Source organism: Engystomops pustulosus, chromosome 2 (genome assembly GCF_040894005.1).
Source record: "Engystomops pustulosus chromosome 2, aEngPut4.maternal, whole genome shotgun sequence".
NCBI classification, from domain to species: Eukaryota; Metazoa; Chordata; class Amphibia; order Anura; family Leptodactylidae; genus Engystomops; species Engystomops pustulosus.
In genome coordinates, this window is record NC_092412.1 from 61031282 (window position 1) to 61050095 (window position 18814).

The 18814-nt window shown below is 41.2% G+C and overlaps 1 protein-coding gene across 8 annotated transcripts in view; it reads right to left on the reverse strand.

Annotated features, from left to right (window-relative positions):
* Positions 1–18814, reverse strand: part of DTX3 (deltex E3 ubiquitin ligase 3) — a 47851-nt gene that overhangs the window by 22379 nt on the left and 6658 nt on the right. For 3 of the 8 annotated variants that reach the window (XM_072134866.1, XM_072134865.1, XM_072134873.1), the window contains exon 2: positions 14116–14176. In XM_072134866.1, coding sequence (XP_071990967.1) covers positions 14116–14128 — 13 coding nt within the window. In that variant the 5' untranslated portion in view covers positions 14129–14176. Of the gene's footprint in view, positions 1–7247; positions 7311–14115; positions 14177–14257; positions 14282–14426; positions 14472–18814 lie in introns of those variants that run through there. The other 5 variants (XM_072134869.1, XM_072134870.1, XM_072134871.1 and 2 more) reach the window with 4 other exon arrangements.

Sequence of the window (18814 nt, forward strand, 5' to 3'; positions counted from 1 at the left end):
CATGGGGCCTAACTTTTATTTCTTCATATCCAGTGCAATCATTACAGGCACCCCAACCGTAAATGTTGCAGATCGACCTGCAGTTCACTTCAAGCACCTTCTGTGATTTTGATACACCATATTCCAAATGAAACAATAATAATGATGTCTTATCAAAATGTAGCAATGACATACTCTAGAGCAGTGATGGCGAACCTTTTAGAGACCGAGTGCCCAAGCTACAACCAAAATCCACTTATTTACCATGAAGTGCCAACATGGCATTTTAAGCAGTAACTAATTGCTACCTGTTCTTTCACATCTTTCAATCGTATCGGCCCCCTGAGGCCACCAATACAGTTGAAAGAAGGAGGGAAAATTCAGACTCTCATTGTAGCTTCTCTCCAGGGTCTCTCTGTAGAGGAAGAATGGTTGGTCCAGAAGGAGGACCTCCAAAGGTAATGCAGCCCTGTCCACACCTTCACACTTTTCCTGCAGTTCCAAACAACTAATAAAGTGTCGCTTTAAAACGGCACTGAGACCAGCATCTCTTAAGTTGCCTGGGTCTGCAGGAAGATTTGGTGGATTTGTTCCTGGTGAACACTTTCCTCGGGTGATAACCTGAGTGCCCACAGAAATGGCTCCGTGTGCCACTTCTAGAGGAAGTGTCATTGCCTTATTATTTAATCATTTTTTATATAGCGCCTAAAGATGACATATTTGTCGTATTTAACATTGTGTACATGAATTATATAGCTATTCATTATGTGGTGTGGAATATTTTAACTTAAATCACAAATCTCTCTACAATAAATGATTTTTTTTACCTAACACACCTAATAAACTTACTGAACTTACTGAAAATCTACCTCAACACCTCCCATGTACTAGACATATCAACAAATATGCTTGATTAAATGTGTGATGTTTAGCAAGAACAGATCTTCTTTCTAAAAAACATACGGGACATACATTTTTACAGAGATTAATAAATGTCCCTATGGTGACCTATAAAGTCCACAATATGAAAATATATATTAAAAATATATATTTAAATATCCTGGTCTATCTGATGAGGCATCATGGGATCAATAGCAAACCAATCAGAGCGAGAGGGCAGAGTTAAACCAAAACAATAAAATGGTGTCTGGGCAGAGGAGAGAAGAGGGTAAACTACATGGGACAGAATACAATAGCAGGAGTAGTAGAGGGTCAAAACCACCATACCGTCATGGGACCCAATGGTTTCTATCAACATGTCAATAAGTGAAACATATTCATAGCTCAAGATATTCATTAAACATACAGCAGCTTGCTAGTCATTATGCCACCCAAAGTGAACCTATTACCAGGAATGTGATTTTTAGCTGGTGCCAGGTTTTAATAGCCTATGCTACGTTGATTAAAAATTCCTTTGTCAGCATTCTGAACCATTTCAGTACTTTGTATACTTCGTATAAGTAGCCAGCAGCATGTTCCGGGTTACAGAGTTCCGGGGAAGAGAGGGGACAGCTACAGCCTGTGTGTGCCTGTGTCTCCTCATGTATTCTTCCTCTACTCCTCAGCATCCCCCTCCCCTTTTTGCTCAATGAATATGACACAATGTGGAGAGGGGGAGGGAGCTGTGTGAGTGTGGAGGAGAGGAGACTGACACTGGCTCACACAGGCTGCAGCTGTCCCTTTTCTTCAACGGCACTCACCACACACTGCTGGCAGGAAGCCAGGTAATGTAATATAAACTACTGAAAAGATTCAGAATGCTGACAAAGGCATTTTAAACAACATAGCATAGACTATTGTAACAGGTCACCAACTAAATATGACATTCCTTGTGATAGGTCCGCTTCAAACCCTTCAGGACTCCAAATTTAGCCTCTAGGCCACAGCCCCATTTTTAAAATCTGCCCTGTGTCACTATAAGTGGTTATAGATTTGGAAAGCTGTAAGATATCCAAGGGATTATGAGACTGTTTTTTCGTGACACTTTGTACTTCAAATAAGTTTACAAATTTGGATGATATCTTTTGTGTTTAGACATGACCGTGGCATGTAAGGGGTTAACACCCGCGCTCGAAGCCGGCTCCAATCGCTCCAAGTGTTATATACAGCTGACAGCCGCTGCTTCTGTTGCCGGCTCCATTTGTGAGCCGGTGCTAGAAGCGGACTTAATAGATGATACAATATACCCTTAAACATTTTATGAACTGGATTCTTAGTTTTTGTAAATTTCTATCAGACCTTCACAAATGTTTTTAGAATTTTTGGCGATTTTCACTATGAAGATATTATTTCCCATGTACCTTGTACGTTCCTGCTATATATTAAATTGTGAGCAGCCAAGTTTAGCTGACATTTAAAATGTTCTAATATGACCCAACTCAATAAATCCAAAATTGAATCAGCTCCCTAGATAAACACTTCAGTTCTCACAGTCAAGAATGAATGGATAAATAAATGACTGGTGTTGAATAGGAATCTATCCTGCTGTAACCTTGTTTCACTGCCAGCATCTTATAATAATAATAATTCTTTATTTATATAGCGCACAGATTACGCAGCGCTGCACAAAGCATGTCAAATTGGTCCCTGTCCCCATGGGGCTCACAATCTAAACAACCTAACAGTATGTTTTGGAGTGTGGGAGGAAACCGGAGGAAACCCACGCAAACATGGAGAGAACATACAAACTCTTTGCAGGTGTTGACCTGGGTGGGATTCAAACCCAGGACCCCAGCACTGCAAGGCAGAAGTGATACTGACTCAGCCAACGTGCAGCCCTCATCTTGGTTTATAATAATAATAATAATAATCTTTATTTATATAGCGCCATCAAATTCCGTAGCGCTTTACAAATTTGGTTTATTTTCCATCTACAAAAACTATTAAAAATCTACCTCAATAATTAATTGCACTAAAATGTATTTTCTTAACTTAAAAATAATTCAATGTGTGTGATAAAAATGATAGACATGTGATACCATTAATGTAGAAAATCAAACAAAGATCATCATGTGCAGGAAAGCTTTATACCAAAGTCGTTCTGTTGGGTTATTATGAAGTATTACAACCTAAATTGGACAAAAAATGGCTAATATGAGAACGAAAATAATACGGGGAACTTCTCACGAGTCTGGTGTATTGCATACACTAAACTGATAACTGTGAATCCACTGTATTCCTCCAGCACTTAAATTAGCCCAAACTACAACCAAAACCCACTTATATGTCGCAAAGTGGCATCAAGACACTATAAGCAGTAACTTATTGATCCCTGATGTATCACAGGTCCTGAGTTCACCAATACAATAGAAAGATGATGGAAAAATTTGGGTTGTAGCTTCCCTCCAGGGTCCCCTGAAGAGGAAGAATCAGGAGACCCAGAGCAGAAGCTCTAATGACAATCCATCTCTATCCAACCCTTCTTGCTCCTCCTGTAGTCCTGGCAGCCAAGGATGTCGCTTTAAAATAGTGCTGAGCAAGGCACATCCTCAGCTGTCTTGGACCGCAGGAGAAAGCCTTGAGTAGTATTTGGCAAACTATGTCTTGGTGTAAAGGCCTGAGTGCCCACAAAAAGGGCTCTGAGTGCCACTCGCCATCACTGCCTTATATATATATATGGTATGAGGTATAGTATGAGGCATACTAGAGATGGCAAGGGGAAGGGCAACACTGAATTCTAACTGAAAAGAACACTTTAATTGAAACATTAATGGCATAAATGTATTACAAGTTGTAGGCACTGACAAAAGTGGTTTCTAAAAATATTTGTTCATCCAGTAATTAATACAAACAAACATTTTTATAAACCACTCTAATTAGTGCCCCAAACTCTAATACATTAATCTTACTTTTTAACCCTTAAAGTGTTGGAGTTAGTGTGATAGTACATAAAATTGGGTAAGAATAAGAAGTGCCATTATAACTATTGAAATGACATACTCTTCAAAATTCTTTATTAAGGCACATATTTTAAAATCCACATCAGGGAAGAAAACGCTGACGCGTAATAAAGAATTTTGAAGAGTTCCGCAACTGGCTGGATATCGGATCCTTTTTTCCTTAGTAAATGACCCACACTGAGTTTAAAAGGTTGGCCATCAGTGCCATAGACAGTAATGATCCAGAACCGATTGTTCAGATAGGAGCTACAAATAAGTGGTGAAATAATGTATTGTCCGTAGTGGAGGAAAAGAAGGTGTTTTCTATAGAGGGTTTATCTTCTACTGTAGCCCTACCAGTGATGTATAATAGGGGTATTTTACAGAATTAGCCAGTGTCAGCCCGGATTTCCTGCAAAAATGTGCCCAATTGTACCTGATAGAACTGATGCGGTTTTAAAGGCAGAGGGTGACACCAATCATGGATATGTATTACAACTATTACATTCTGTAAATGAAATATATCTCCTTGATTATGTAACATGGAGAGCGGGAGGTGTTACATTTCTTTTCCTATAAGCTCAGCTATTAAGGTGCCACTGTACAATCCATGAGGAGAACATACCCATGACTGTTTGCAATTAATATGTACAATAATTTCCCACAGACCCCTAGAGGAATGTGACATTGAGAAATGTTTCCTTGACAGATACGGGTCATGCAGGTTCTGGATCTCCATGACAACGGTTCTAGTCTAGTAAAATGTTCCATGTGTCAAGGTGCTATAAAGGCATCAGCTGAAGTGCAATTATAAGGTCTGGGAGTTTTTCAGAACAGAACATGTAATGGAAAAAGCCCTGGTGCATATTTATAGTTACACTCTGCAAAATGTAGGTAAAATGCCAACACCAGGTCATTCTGTGTAAGGTACAAATGAATAGGAAAACCATTTTCCCCCAGTATTGCTGTGTGTTAGTTAGAAAACAACTACTGGACACAGAAAAAAAATTGTTGATAACCCGAGCCATAGGCAAGCAGGCGAGCCCGAGTCAAAGAGGCAAGGAAAGAAGTAGCCCAGCATGAAGCAGGACACATAATATAGGGTACCGCTAGTCTTTACAGCTAATAGTCCGGTGTTCCCTTTAAACCATATATGCTCCCTAATAGAAGTAGTGTCATGTGCTACAACGTGTCCCACACTGAACACATATTTAAACAGGTTTCCTTTGCCACTTCATATCTTTGAGATATTTTTCCTCTAGGTAAACTTTTTTTGGGTGTGATCCAGGTTTTAGATAGTTTAGAGATTTTATCCATAAGGTTGCTCATACCGCTATTGTTTTGTTTGTTCTATTGTCTATATTTGTTTGTTTAATAAAGATAAATGAATCATACAATGAGACAGGTTGTCCCCCCCGAAAAGTGTTGTTCAGGGTGTTTCCCCAAGTAATAAGTGCACACTCAGTGGAGGCCGGGGTGGATGCAATTTGTTGCTTTTATTCTCCTCCTATGGCATCCGATGAGTGTATACAAATCTAAGCAGGATGGAAAAATATAGCTTTCTGCATTTTTCCATTCTGTTGCATCAATTCTCTGGAATCCCCTTCCCCGGACTCTCAGACTAATACCCACCCTCCAAAGTTTCAAACATGCTCTTAAAACCCATCTCTTTAAGCAAGACTATCAAACTCTCGAATTGCATGAAATGTCAACTCTCCCTTTACTAATCCATCCTATGTCCTATCTCCCGTCTGTCATCCGGCAAAGAGCAGATATATACCAAGCTCCAGGCTTCTCTGCAGTCTTTTTCACCTAGGACCCTGTAAATAAGATGGCAGCTGATGGCTGGTTCAAGCAGCAACATCTTTATTTAGTAAATTATTTATTAAATTATTTTATATTGTTCCCTTATAAAGAATGGCTGGACCATTATACAACCTTTTGTGTCACCCCCTTCATGCTGATAGACTGTAAGCTTTTGTGTCCTTCCTCATCCTCATAGACTGTAAGCTCTTGTGTGCCCCCTCATCCTCATAGACTGTAAGCTCTTGTGTCACCCTCCTCATCCTCACAGACTGTAAGCCCTTGTGTCACCCTCCTCATCCTCATAGACTGTAAGCTCTTGTGTCACCCTCCTCACCCTCATAGACTGTAAGCTCTTGCGAGCAGGGCCCTTACTCCTATTGTTCCATATGACTGTTTGTACTCTGTAATGTAATATATTTGTATATGTCCCCTTTGTAAAGCGCTACGGAATTTGATGGCGCTATATGAATAAAGATTATTATTATTATTACTTAGCAGCTCTTTATCTATCCCATGCTGTCCGAATACAGTTTAAGCACTAAACGGACGTCTAAATCTGCTGTAAGGGTAGCCACTTAAGGGCCACTATTTGTATTTCTTATACAGAAAATACCAAGCACTCATGGCTTTGCTTTAAAACCATTGCTATTTTTTCCCAACCTCTATTCTATCTGTAACCTTTAATGTGAGTGAGAGGGAAGACGCTATGTACTCATCAGTATGCTCCTGGGACACAGGATTTTCCTGCTTCTAGGAGAACTGATTGATCACATGAAATTAGTGTCACAGGATTGTCGCGTTACTGCCAACGTAAATTCTGCCTACATTCATTAAAACACACAGGACCCAGAGAGGAACTACAAAATTTATGTGGATTTTTTTTATTTCCTATTCATTTAAATCTCTTATGAACCATTGAGCAGAGCTGGACTCCACAGTTAGGAATAAGCAGAGGTTTATGTGAATAAATGACTAGTAATACTGGAGATTATTCTACAAGCTCCTATGGCATTTCAGGAGATTGGGAATAATTTTATCAGCATTCGTTTCAGCAACAAATCAAGTGGGTTTTTTTTTAGTGAATCGTGTGACTAAAGTAGACTTGAAGGAAATCAACCATTTAAAAAAAGTAAAAAACATCTAAAGATATTCACCTATGTTCCTATTGATGTTGATCCCGGTGCTGGTCTTCTCTAAGCTTGACACACTGGGAACACCTAGAAAAGAGACTTAAAATTGGCAGCACAAGGCGCAGGGACGAGATGTCCAGCACTCCAGGCTGCTAATTATGCACGCCCCATTCGTGACGTCACCTCCCTCTCCAACATGGGAGAGGGAAGCATCTATCATGTAGGAGACGTGCAAGGGAGTTTATAATTAGCAGCCCTGAGCACTGGACATCTTTCTAAATTTCTTTTCTAGGTGATCCCGGCGTGTCGCGCTTACAGAAGACAAGCACCAGGATGAACATCAAGAGGAGCGTAAGAAGTATCCTTAGATGGTTTTAAACTTTTTTTAAATGGTTGACTTCCTTTAATTTATCTTCTATGTAGTCCAAGTAATGGATATAGTTATAAGACTCACCTATTTTATGTAGCAAAGTCGTCGTGCATGCAAACGTGGACCGTAATCTATGTTATATGTGTTCTGTTAAAAGAAAAGTCGGACATCTGTTTGATAAATGGTGACAGAGCAGGTATCCATAAAAACTAATAAGTAATACACACCAAAATGTACTAAAAAGATTTACACTTTTAATGACCCCTTAATAGGTCTACTCTCTCTGAACCCCATCACGGTGGAGCACAAGGGGTCCCATACATGTTCCGGATACCCTAAGCAAAGCAGGACACAAGCAGGGGTTGTTGTCAACCCTCAGCTGACCACACAGGGTGAATCCTCATCAGGGTTCCCACAGACAAATCAATTATTAAGCATCACTTTATTTGCTTGTGGTAGGGGAGCAGAATCAAACCTTCATCCATGAGCCAAGAACATTACCAGTGAGCCATGGACTGTCTGTAGGTGGATTTTCTCTAACTAAGAGCTTCAATAGAGTTATGGCTCATTACAAACCTAATCCACTGGTTTATAGAGATATATCTATTAAGATTTCTCCCAATGTGGTAACACATTGTCCTTTTCTTCTTCGTTCTTATTTTATTATTTTTAAAGACTTTTAATACACTTAAATATGATTACGGTAATAATGAAACAAAATAAATGATACATTTTATAATGTTGTAACCTGGAAAACCATTGAAATTCAGTAAAAACTATGTTTATACAGATTTTTTTTTAATTTAACCAATTTAAACCGTAATATAAAATAAAAGCTTGCTTCTAAACACTAAACAATACAAAACAATACGCACAGTCCCTTAAAGGTTTAAAATAGTGTGGAGTGTAGCACATCCACAAAAATATAAAGTAATACACCGTGGGCTGCCTGCCTGTAAAGATATAATTCAAATCTCTACTATTGTATTTTTTATTTTAAGACACAAGATGTTAATGTATGAGTTTTCCCTCTAATATGAATGACAGAGAATGAGTGTATGGCTTTCTGGAGCTTTTGCATGGAGGTGGGGAGAGCAATCTTTGTAAAGGAGAGGGGGATCAGTCTTTAAAATGACGTAAGGAGAAGTCTTTGTTAGAGAAAAAGAGATCAATGTGTTTGAAAATTTGAGAGCAGTCTATGTGGAAAGAGATAGAAATCTACAGGGGCTGTATATAGGCTTTGGGGGGGCAGTATATAAACTACTGAGTCTGCAGTTATATGATGCGTTTCTTTTGAACCCATCATCACATACGTGTTATATTAGTTAGAAGATGTGTTTTAGTTTGTTAATCCTTATTATTGTTAAAAAACTATATGCTGTAAATTATATAAATAACTTATACATATGCGTTTGGCGAATAATGCCTTGCGTGTTTGTACTAGGTTTCAAAACATATATGTGTATTCACATATATTATATGTATATATTATTGACAATAATAATAATTAGGGGTTTCTGTATGTAAGCATTGTTATCCAGGTGACTCAACACTATAAGTGACTGTGGTATTTTTAGGGGCGATGTGTGGAGATGTGCTTGCAGGACCTAAGGACATCTGGTGGCAAATTCAACAGTGATAACTCACGATATTTGCCTGATTGCATAGCTGTTGACGCATGCGTTTTGTAAACGCAATGTTGCTTTAATGCATGAATTTTTAACATTGCATTAACATATTCACTTTGCAAACATAATTTTAAGAGTGCTGTCATAAGGTGCAATCTTTGTTGCATTTTAAACGCACACTGAAAACGCATGTGTTTTTGCAGCGGAGAATGTTTGCGAATTTGTAAAAATTGCACAGGCACGGGAGCAGGAACACCCCAAAGAATCTAGTTATAATTCAATTGTACTAAAAAATATTTCAATGTATTATTAATGTGGCTTTAAACCCTTCAGCGGCAGGCACAGCCATTGTGACATGCATCTCAATGTCCTTCCTTCAGACAAGCACAAGAACAATCCCGGGCATCATTTCCTCTAAAACCCTGCAATTTTACAGCTTGGTAAACAAACATTAATCCATTTTTCTTTCGCTAAAGCTTCTCCTGCCCTGTAATTATCTGTGTCCTTTCTGACAATGTGAATAAGTACATTTAACATACTACTAACCTTATTATTGCTAATATTTCTATCAAGCATACACCGACATTTCCCTGTAGCAGTGTAAAATCACATGACACATATTCCTCTCCAATTGTAAAAATTATAATTTTGTGGTTTAATTTGAATTCAAATATGTAGAGAAGCCAAAAGTCCTGAGGAAGGGGAAAGCTTTTGTAACTCGCTCACCCTCCAACCGTGATAACAGGAACCCCTGATCCCCTCCCACTGAGAAATCAGGCACAACCTTCAGAATTTATTGGATTCAGGAGACCAAAATGACAAATTGAGAACAAAGACTCGAGGCAATGTTGACAAGTGGCATTTTGGGCATGCGTATGTTACCATGCGTTTGCCTGCTCTGAAAGCATTTTCTTTCCTTGCTAGAAGTTTATGCAGCTGAGAAAGTGTTAACATGGCTGTTAATACTTCCAGCAATGAAGAAAACCGCTTTCAATGCAACCAAATGCATGGTAACATGTAAATGGAATGTGTCTATTTACAGAATATTGCCTATGTAAATAAACTAACCCTGCCAAGTGCCTTTGTCCTTAAATGGAACGTGTCTAACCGCATGTCTAAGGGTGATGCCACACATGGCGTTTTGAACCCGTTTTTGGTCCGCTTTTAAGCGGTCCGTCCAAAAACGCATGTATTTGAAAACGCATCCATTTTTGACCAGTTTTAATTAAGATAATTGGTAAAACCTGTCAAAAATGGATTTTACAGACTGCTTAAAAACGGACCAAAAATGGGTTCAAAACGCCATGTGTGGCATCACCCTCACACTTATAGGAAACCTACCAGGAGGAATCATTAGAAGTAGATCTGAGGGTAGATGCCTCCTTCCTGCCTCTGCCATGATCTGTAATTTAATAATCCAGAAACCTAACCTAACTTGTTAAAAAACTTTATTTTTAGTAATATGTAAATTAACTGCAGAGGCAACTGGGGCGTGTACTAGCCTCCCATTGTTCGGCCAGGACAAAGCGGGCAAGCAGCCACTAGCCAAAACTAGGCTAGGTCCAACCTTGCATGAAAACCCACAAACTAAATTTGCTGTTTATTTGAAAAGAACAGAGGGAAATGCCCACCGACTCCACCAGTTGCCACGCTCCTCTACACCCCTCTAAGTTTTCTCTCTCACCTTGCAGCTCTCTCAGGGTCGTAGGTTCGCTTTTGTGGGTTCGCTCAACAGGGTGGTTTATCTGCTGTAGGCCAGGCCCTAGTCTGCCGGGATGTTGCAGGGTCAGTTTGCCACCATTTACCCAGTCTGACAGCTAGCGCCAAGTCTGGTTGTGCTGTTTGCTGGACAGGTGCTGACATGTACCATTTTTTTAAATAAAATTGCATTGAAGAAATTTTTGTATACGGCAGATTAATTAAATTAAAGGAAACCTATCCAGCGGGCGAGCGACCACCCGGCAAAACTGGGCTAGGTCCAACCTTGCATAAAAACCAGCAAACAAAATCTGCTTATTTTTTAAATGAACGCCCATTGCATAACCCATGCCCCTCTATGCTCAAATGGCATGGAGGTGGCATAGTCGCTATTGATTTATCGCAAATTCTTGCACTGCTTATTTCTCCGCTAAAAAAACTGGTGTAGAAGCGGTGATAAGTCTCCCCCAAGAGTAAAGGACTGCATTAACCAGCAACTTGCAATCAAAACTGGGCAGACATACAAGGATGATGCCACTCATGGCGTTTTGAACCAGTTTTTGGTTCGTTTTTAAGCAGTCCGTTAAAAATCGCATGCGTTTTTGAAAAATGCATGCATTTTTTTGAAAACGCTTCCATTTTTGACAGGTTTTACTAATTATCTTAATTAAAACTGGTCAAAAACGCATATGTTTTTGGACGGACTGCTCAAAAACGGACCAAAAACGGGTTCAAACGCCATGTGTGGCATTACCCTAAGGCAGTGATGGCAAACCTTTTAGCGACAGAGTGCCCGAACTACAACCAAAATCCACTTATTTACCGTTAAGTGCTAACGTGGCATTTTAAGCAGTAACTTAAAGAGAACCCGTCATGCAAAATAACCCCCCTAAACTAAATATATTTTCATAAACTGCCATTAGAGAGCATTGCCTCTATCCCTTCATTGTCCCTCTACATGCCTGTAAACCTGAGCAATGAGGTCCTAAAGCTGTATGCAAATGACCTGTGAAATGTCCAATGAAGCATTAGCATATTCAAGCTGTCCACTCTATTCATGAGTGGGAGGCACAGCCACACCCCCAGTGCATGACTGACAGCCTGTATAATGATGTGAGGCTGTATAATGATGTGATTCCTGGCGCTGGTGGCCACGCCCCCTGCAGCCTGTGTGTGTATGTGTGTGTGTGTATAGGAGAGATACAACAGCTCCAGGCAGCCATGTTACAGCAGAACATGTCAGATTCATGTGTAGCTGATGTCTGTGTCTCTCACCTGTATATTAGGAGGATGCAGCATGTCAGCAGATGCAGTACACACTAGCCATGCTTTACTATACATTACACACAGACATGAGCAGGGGGAGGAGAGGGGAGGGGTAACAGGGGTGACATCACTGCCTCTGACCATGTGACCAGCCTCATTTACATGATAAAGAATAGATGATTTTACAATGAATAATGTATGAAATAACTAGATAAAGGCTGGGATGGATCCTTGTGAGCTGCTCCAACAGGTAGAGGTGACAGGACTAGTGACACAGACCTGATGACAGGTGTCCTTTAATGCTACCTGTTCTTCCACTTCTTTCAATTGTATCGGCCGCCTGAGGCCACCAATACAGTTGAAAGAAGGAGGGCAAATTCAGACTTTAATTATAGCTTATCTCCAAGTTGCCTGGGACAGCAGGAAGATTTGATGGATTTGGTCCTGTTTGGTGAACTCTGTCCTGGGGTGATGGCCTGAGTGCCCACAGAAAGGGCTCTGAGTGCCACCTCTGGCACCCGTGCCATAGGTTCGCCACAACTGCCCTAAGGAGTACCCCCCAGTGGCAAGTGGTTCAGCCATCCATCATGCAAGTCACAGGGAATACTAACACAGGAGGAGGAGTGCTGACCCCTCCCCTCTTCATAGCTGTGCATGTCCTATCTTTTCTCCATGTACAGAGCGGTACGCTGCTGCATGACCCATTTTAATTAAGATAATTGGTAAAACCGGTCAAACCGGTTTATAATGCATGGGTTTTTTAACGGACTGCTTAAAAACAGCCCAAAAACTGTTTAAAACTCCAGGTGTGCCGCCGGCCTAAACGTTAATTTAACGCAAAACACTGGCGGCTCGTTCCCGATCGCAGGCATTTCCATAGAAACGCCGATGCGATCGGGCCAAGGCCTGGCCCGGTGGGCGCAGCTTTGTCTGCGTTTGCAAGCGCAGACAAACCGCTACGTGTGGCGCCAGCCTAAGGGTGCAGAAGCGCTCAGTTTACAAGTGTAAGCCATGTTAATTAACGTAGCCAAGTTGTCCCTTAGAAATTATATAGATGTTATTGGATACGTCCACCACTGCTGGAGTTATTACATAAAGAAAAAAATAGATTTTTCATAAGAAATGTCCGTATTACTGTATTTCCCAAAGCCACCCTGTGGTAATGAAAACTGAATCCAGGGTGTTATACAGGACTGAACAATGCATGCATGACTATGGAGGTGTGGAGGCGGCCGTATCCAAGGACAGCTTTTTTCTTTCTAAGGGACAACATGGCAAATTTTTTTTTAATAACATCCAAATAAAAAAATGCTTGAATATGTCAGATAAAGTAAATTAAATGTGAATGTGCCTATAAGGGTGATGCCACACATGGCGTTTTGAACCCGTTTTTGGTCCTTTTTTAAGCAGTCTGTTAAAAACGCATCCGTTTTTGACAGTTTTACCAATTATCTTAATTAAAACTGGTCAAAAACTGATGCGTTTTCAAAAAACACATGCGTTTTTGGACGGGCTGCTTAAAGACGGACTAAAAACGGGTTAAAAACGCCTGCGATCGGGAACGAGCCGCCGGTGTTTTGCATTAAATTAACGCAAAACACCGGTGGCTCGTTCCCGATCGCAGGCGTTTTCATAGAAACACCGATGCGATCGGGCCAAGGCCCGCCCCGGTGGGTGCGGCTTTGTCTGCATTTGCAAACGCAGACAAAGCGTCACGTCTGACATCACCCTTAGATCTTGGGTAGCAGAAAACACTGCATTTCAGTTGCTGTATTACAATGAGAAGCCAGGAGACGATTACGCATCCAAGTATTTTACAGGAAAACAATGATATCTGGAAACATAAACATTTCCAATAATCTTACCTTTACACAATTGCCTCTTATCCATCATCCCTGATACACTGAGACATGTACAAAAGCCAGCACATTGTGCGATTCATGTACATACATGGTGATCAGGATGCATCAGGGTAAAAATAAATCCTATAGAGATGCTTATTACTCTACGTGTGTCTTCTCCCATGCTGAACCCTCATTACACTGTGGAAACACATAGGCCCCTTCATACCGCTGCTACAATCCCACTGCACCCACTCATTTGATAAAATATGTCTGACTCGCCCACAACTATCTCAAGCTGAGAGAAGAAAATGTCATTGCTAATGACTTCACCTATGTATAGCTTTTACCTTGCAAAACAGAAGCCAGATGCATCTTCAGCGTAAATGCAATTACTATTACTACTAAAAGCAGCGACTGCATTTACCTCCCAACCTTAGGCCTTAATGTAGTTATCCTCCTCCACCTCCTCCAGCCCTGCTCCAAATTGTATCACCTAATGAAATGAGGGCGACTTACCTGGAGACCCCATGGGATGTATCCACAGCAAGAAATCCCCAACGCTCCTATTTTATGTGATCTGGAAAAGAAGAAGCATATAAAACAGATGAGAATAATGAAGGCAGCAGTGTCCCTCCTGTCCCTTGCACTTTCACATTACACAGAGGCGGAGGCAGAGAGAACAAGGGCTGGTTTCTGCTAAAGTGAAACTGACGTATGAGGAAAAAGGACAAGATAGCAGCGGCCATAGCAGCGTATACCCTCCTCCCCCACACAATGCACAGGACAGAGCACTGCCAGCTGTGCCAGCCCTATACAATGGCTGTTACCTAGGCCTCGCATTCCTCCACTGACTGGCTTTTCCTGTCATGTGCGGAGTCCTGCCCACATACATCTCTCCTGCCTCCCTCCAGCATACACCATCATTGCTGGAGGCATATACACGGCAGTACACTCCTGCCTGCTCCTCCACAGCCTCTTACACTGTAATGAATGTAGACAATCCTGTGCTCACAATGCAGCATGATGTGTCTGGGAAAGAACAATGGCTGCTATTCCTCTTTTCAACAGACATTGTCACATTGGGGCACATTTACTTACAAATTCGGAAAATGCACTATAAGTGCAATTTCCGTGTATAATGCTGTGTGCGGCGATTCACTACGATTGTGCCCAGAAATCATGAATCTGGCGCATCCCTACACTGACCGACAGAGTTCACCATCTTTTTTATGGTGCACCTTCAGTATACGGCGTGTGACACAATTTGCAAGTTAAAAACTAAAGAACAACAGGGCCAGTGTCATGAACCACAATCATTTACCAATATGTAAATAAAATCCAAATATTTATTGGTATGCATTAAAACCACATAAAAACCTGCACATCACTATTTGGATTTTATTTTCATATAGTTGATTGAGCGTGGTCCTGTCGTTCTTTAGTAGTTCTATTTGCATTCCAGTGTCTTAAAATGATGCACATGTAGCGCTTTGAATCCATTTTTAAATGCAATGTTAACACATTTGTTAATAATACGCTATCGGATGCATTTTGCTAACACATGCGTTAACATTGCGTTAACAAATGTAAATAGTAATGTAATTAGACAAATCACCTCTCCTCAGCTGTTGTAATGCGTTTTAAATGCAATGAAAATGCAACCAAAGCGCAACATGTGAACACGCCCTCACCATATACACTTTGATATAGTTGAGGTGCAAAAGTTTATCCATACAATTTGCAAGTTAAATACGGCGTTCGATCCTAATCAGTTGTAGTCACAAAAGAGCCACGTGCGCCACAATCCCAGTGCAGACACTTCTTAAATACCAGTGCAAGCCGTTTTAGCCTAGAAGAACGTGCACAGAGAAAAGACTGCCCCATCCATAAGCTGCTCAACTTGTCATCTCACACTGAGACTATGGCAGTGTGTATGAGCCCATTAAAATGAATTTTTCTTAAACCAAAGTAGGACATATAACTACAATGGGGTAGGTATATCAGAGTTTGTATCTCTGTATACTTAGTGCTAAGGCCCTAGATGGCTTGTATGCCAGGAAACACAGATCATTATCTATAGCTACAAGACTAGAGCCTGAGCACTACCTATAGCCTGCACACTAGCTATACCATGAGCACTAACACCTGCGCGCTAACTATAGCCTGCGCACTAGCTATACCATGAGCACTACCTATAGCCTGCGCACTAGCTATACCATGAGCACTACCTATAGCCTGCGCACTAGCTATACCATGAGCACTAACACCTGCGCACTGACTATAGCCTGAGTGCTAGCTATACTATGAGCACTACCTATAGCCTGTGCACTAGCTATACCATGAGCACTAGCTATAGCCTGCGCACTAGCTATACCATGAGCACTAACACCTGCGCGCTGACTATAGCCTGAACACTAGCTATACCATGAGCACTAGCACCTGCACACTGACTATAGCACTAACTACACCCTTCCCACGTGACGTTTTTCTCCCGTTTTTAAACACATCCAAAACAAAAGTGGTAGGGGGGGTCTCTCTGAAATGCATGCGTTTCATTGCAAATGCATTTTGGCCAAAGCCCCTCTCACTTTCACTTTGGATGCGTTTAAAAACGCAAGAAAAATGCCACATGCGAAGGTACCCTGAGCACTAACTATACCATGAGCACTAGCACCTTCGCACTCACTACACCCAAAGCTCCCAACTGTACCGGTTTGGCCGGGACAGGCAGCTGGAAGATAGTCCTGGATATTCCCTCCAGGTCCAGGGTTGTCGCAGCTCTGTGTCCTGCCTAGTAAATACCTTCAAAGCCTGAACCTGCAACACTGAATGGCTTCTACAGACATCAGGCAGGGAATCCTTTTGAGAGAAGTGTCAGGTTAGCAGAGAGCAGGGACCACATCATCAGGGTCAGATCACCATCTGTCCATATATGGTGTCTACCTAGGGATTCAAACTCCAGACCCTTTGCCATAGAGACACAGCACCTCTATCCACTGAGCCATGAGCTCAGTGATTGTCTGGTTGAGGATTTTTGGTAACTAAGAACTGTTAACTGCCACTGTTACACTGTGACACAGACTTACTGCACTGATTGATAGAGAGGGATCTATCCCAACCAGGTTAAAAAAAACTGTATTATTGAGAAGATGATTTTTTTCATTATAATAAGTTAAACATCTTGGGCGTGGCCAGGGAGTGTTTGGGGGTGTGGCTTAGGGGGATCACTATTTTGTCCCTGTTTCCATTCCACAAATGTTGGGAGGTATGCGTAACCACACTCCAAAACATAGTAGTAGAAGCACCCGCACTCTAGCTATAGCCTGCACATTAGTTATAGCCTGAGCACTAGCACCTGCACACTAACTATAGGCTGAGCAATACTCCTGCACATTACAGCACTAGCCCCTGTACACTAGCTAAAGCCTGAGTATTAGAACTACTGCACACTTGCTATAGCCTGAGCACTAGTACATGCACCATAGCTATAGCCTGGCTTTGAGCACTAGGAGGCCAAAGCTAAATAAATGACATTTCATTCACATATATCCAGCCCCGGGATCAGTTATGCTCCAGAAGGAAACAACAGAATGGATAGATGAAGGGCTACATCAACTTTTGGTCACACCTATAAATAGTCAGATCAAAAAACGCTACATGCAGAACTTTTGGTTGGGCTATACATTCCCTATTATGACCCTTAGCACATATGGTAACTGTATGTTTTTTTTTAAACTTACAGCAGAATTAGTAATACCATTCCCCTCCCACTGCAGTGCCTAGGCCTACCAAGTCCCCCACCAGCCTCTGCCCTTCCTGCACCGCACCTCTCACAGGCTTCAGAGGTGATTTGTTGACTCCACTTGCTACTTCCTGCCTAAATATTTTTACAAAAAAAGCACAACACCTGGTGAAAATGGTATTTACTTGTGGCAGTGGCCAATCTGTTTTGAAGTGGTTGTGATAAAAGTGCCTTTTTATTATGGCCGATTCGCATATGTTTGGCATCATTTTTGTATCCATATTAACAGATTTCTAATGGATGGTACCCTACAAGGCTGATGCAAAAGTTCCCATACAGGGAAAGACCCTATGCACATCCTGAAGTTATACTATCAACTATGAACTTGTATACATTACTGCAAAGTTGTATGAAGACATATGTAATTGCTGAAAAGTAGTTTCGCTCATGGCAGAATAGCCTTAACCACTCATTGTAATAGTAAATGACATTGGAGCACACCAGAAATGCATTTAGAGTTATTTATTCATGGACAATTTTCACAAGCAGGTGAATGTTTTCGGCTGATGCTGTAGAGAGGCTGAAGAGGTGATGGTTGGAATAGCAAAGTATGTAATGAGCACACAGAGGAATGGTACCTCAGTACCTCAGTGCCACGTTTTTCCTCAGGTACTGCTGTTCCATTCCTCTGCGTGCTCATTACATACTTTGCTATTCCAACCATCACCTCTTCAGCCTCCCGGTTTGAAAAAGGCTGCTGAGTCAGCCGAAAACTTTCACCTACTTGTAAACCTTGGCCATTAATAAAAAATAAACCTAACTGCATTTATGGTGTGCTCCGATTTCATTTACTATTAAATTGGGGTTGGATACCTAATCTCACAGCATTGTACACTTTAGTCTTAACCACTGAGCCATGTCAAGTAGGATCACTTAGCAGAAAATATTCCAATATATTCTGTGGACGGCATAGTGGCTCAGTGGTTAGCACTGTTGCCCTGAATCCCTTTTTAAAGGGAACCGGTCACCACATTCTTTTCAAATACTGCTAGTGACAGGTTCCCATAGAGCCCTATTAACTAACGGACACCCTTGTTTTAGCTAAAAATTGTTTATCTCACATCCCCATAAAATCACCTTTTTTATATTACATACAGGCAGCAAATCATAGGGGCTTGTCCTGCTTGGCCAATTTCAATTTCCTTCTCACCATTCAGCACTTGTGACCAGTGCTGACCAGAGTGATGTCATCGAGGGTCCTTTACTCAATAACATATGCAAAATCCGTCTTATGTATGTATGTGATCACATGAAATCACAGCATGCCCGCATAAAGGGATGGGGAGGAGTAAAAGTCCATGGAGGCATGCTGTGATTTCATGAGATCAGATACATACCTGGGTCAGATTTTGCAAATTTTAGTGGGTAAAGGACCGTAGATGACATCACCCTGGTGACATGATATGAAGTGGT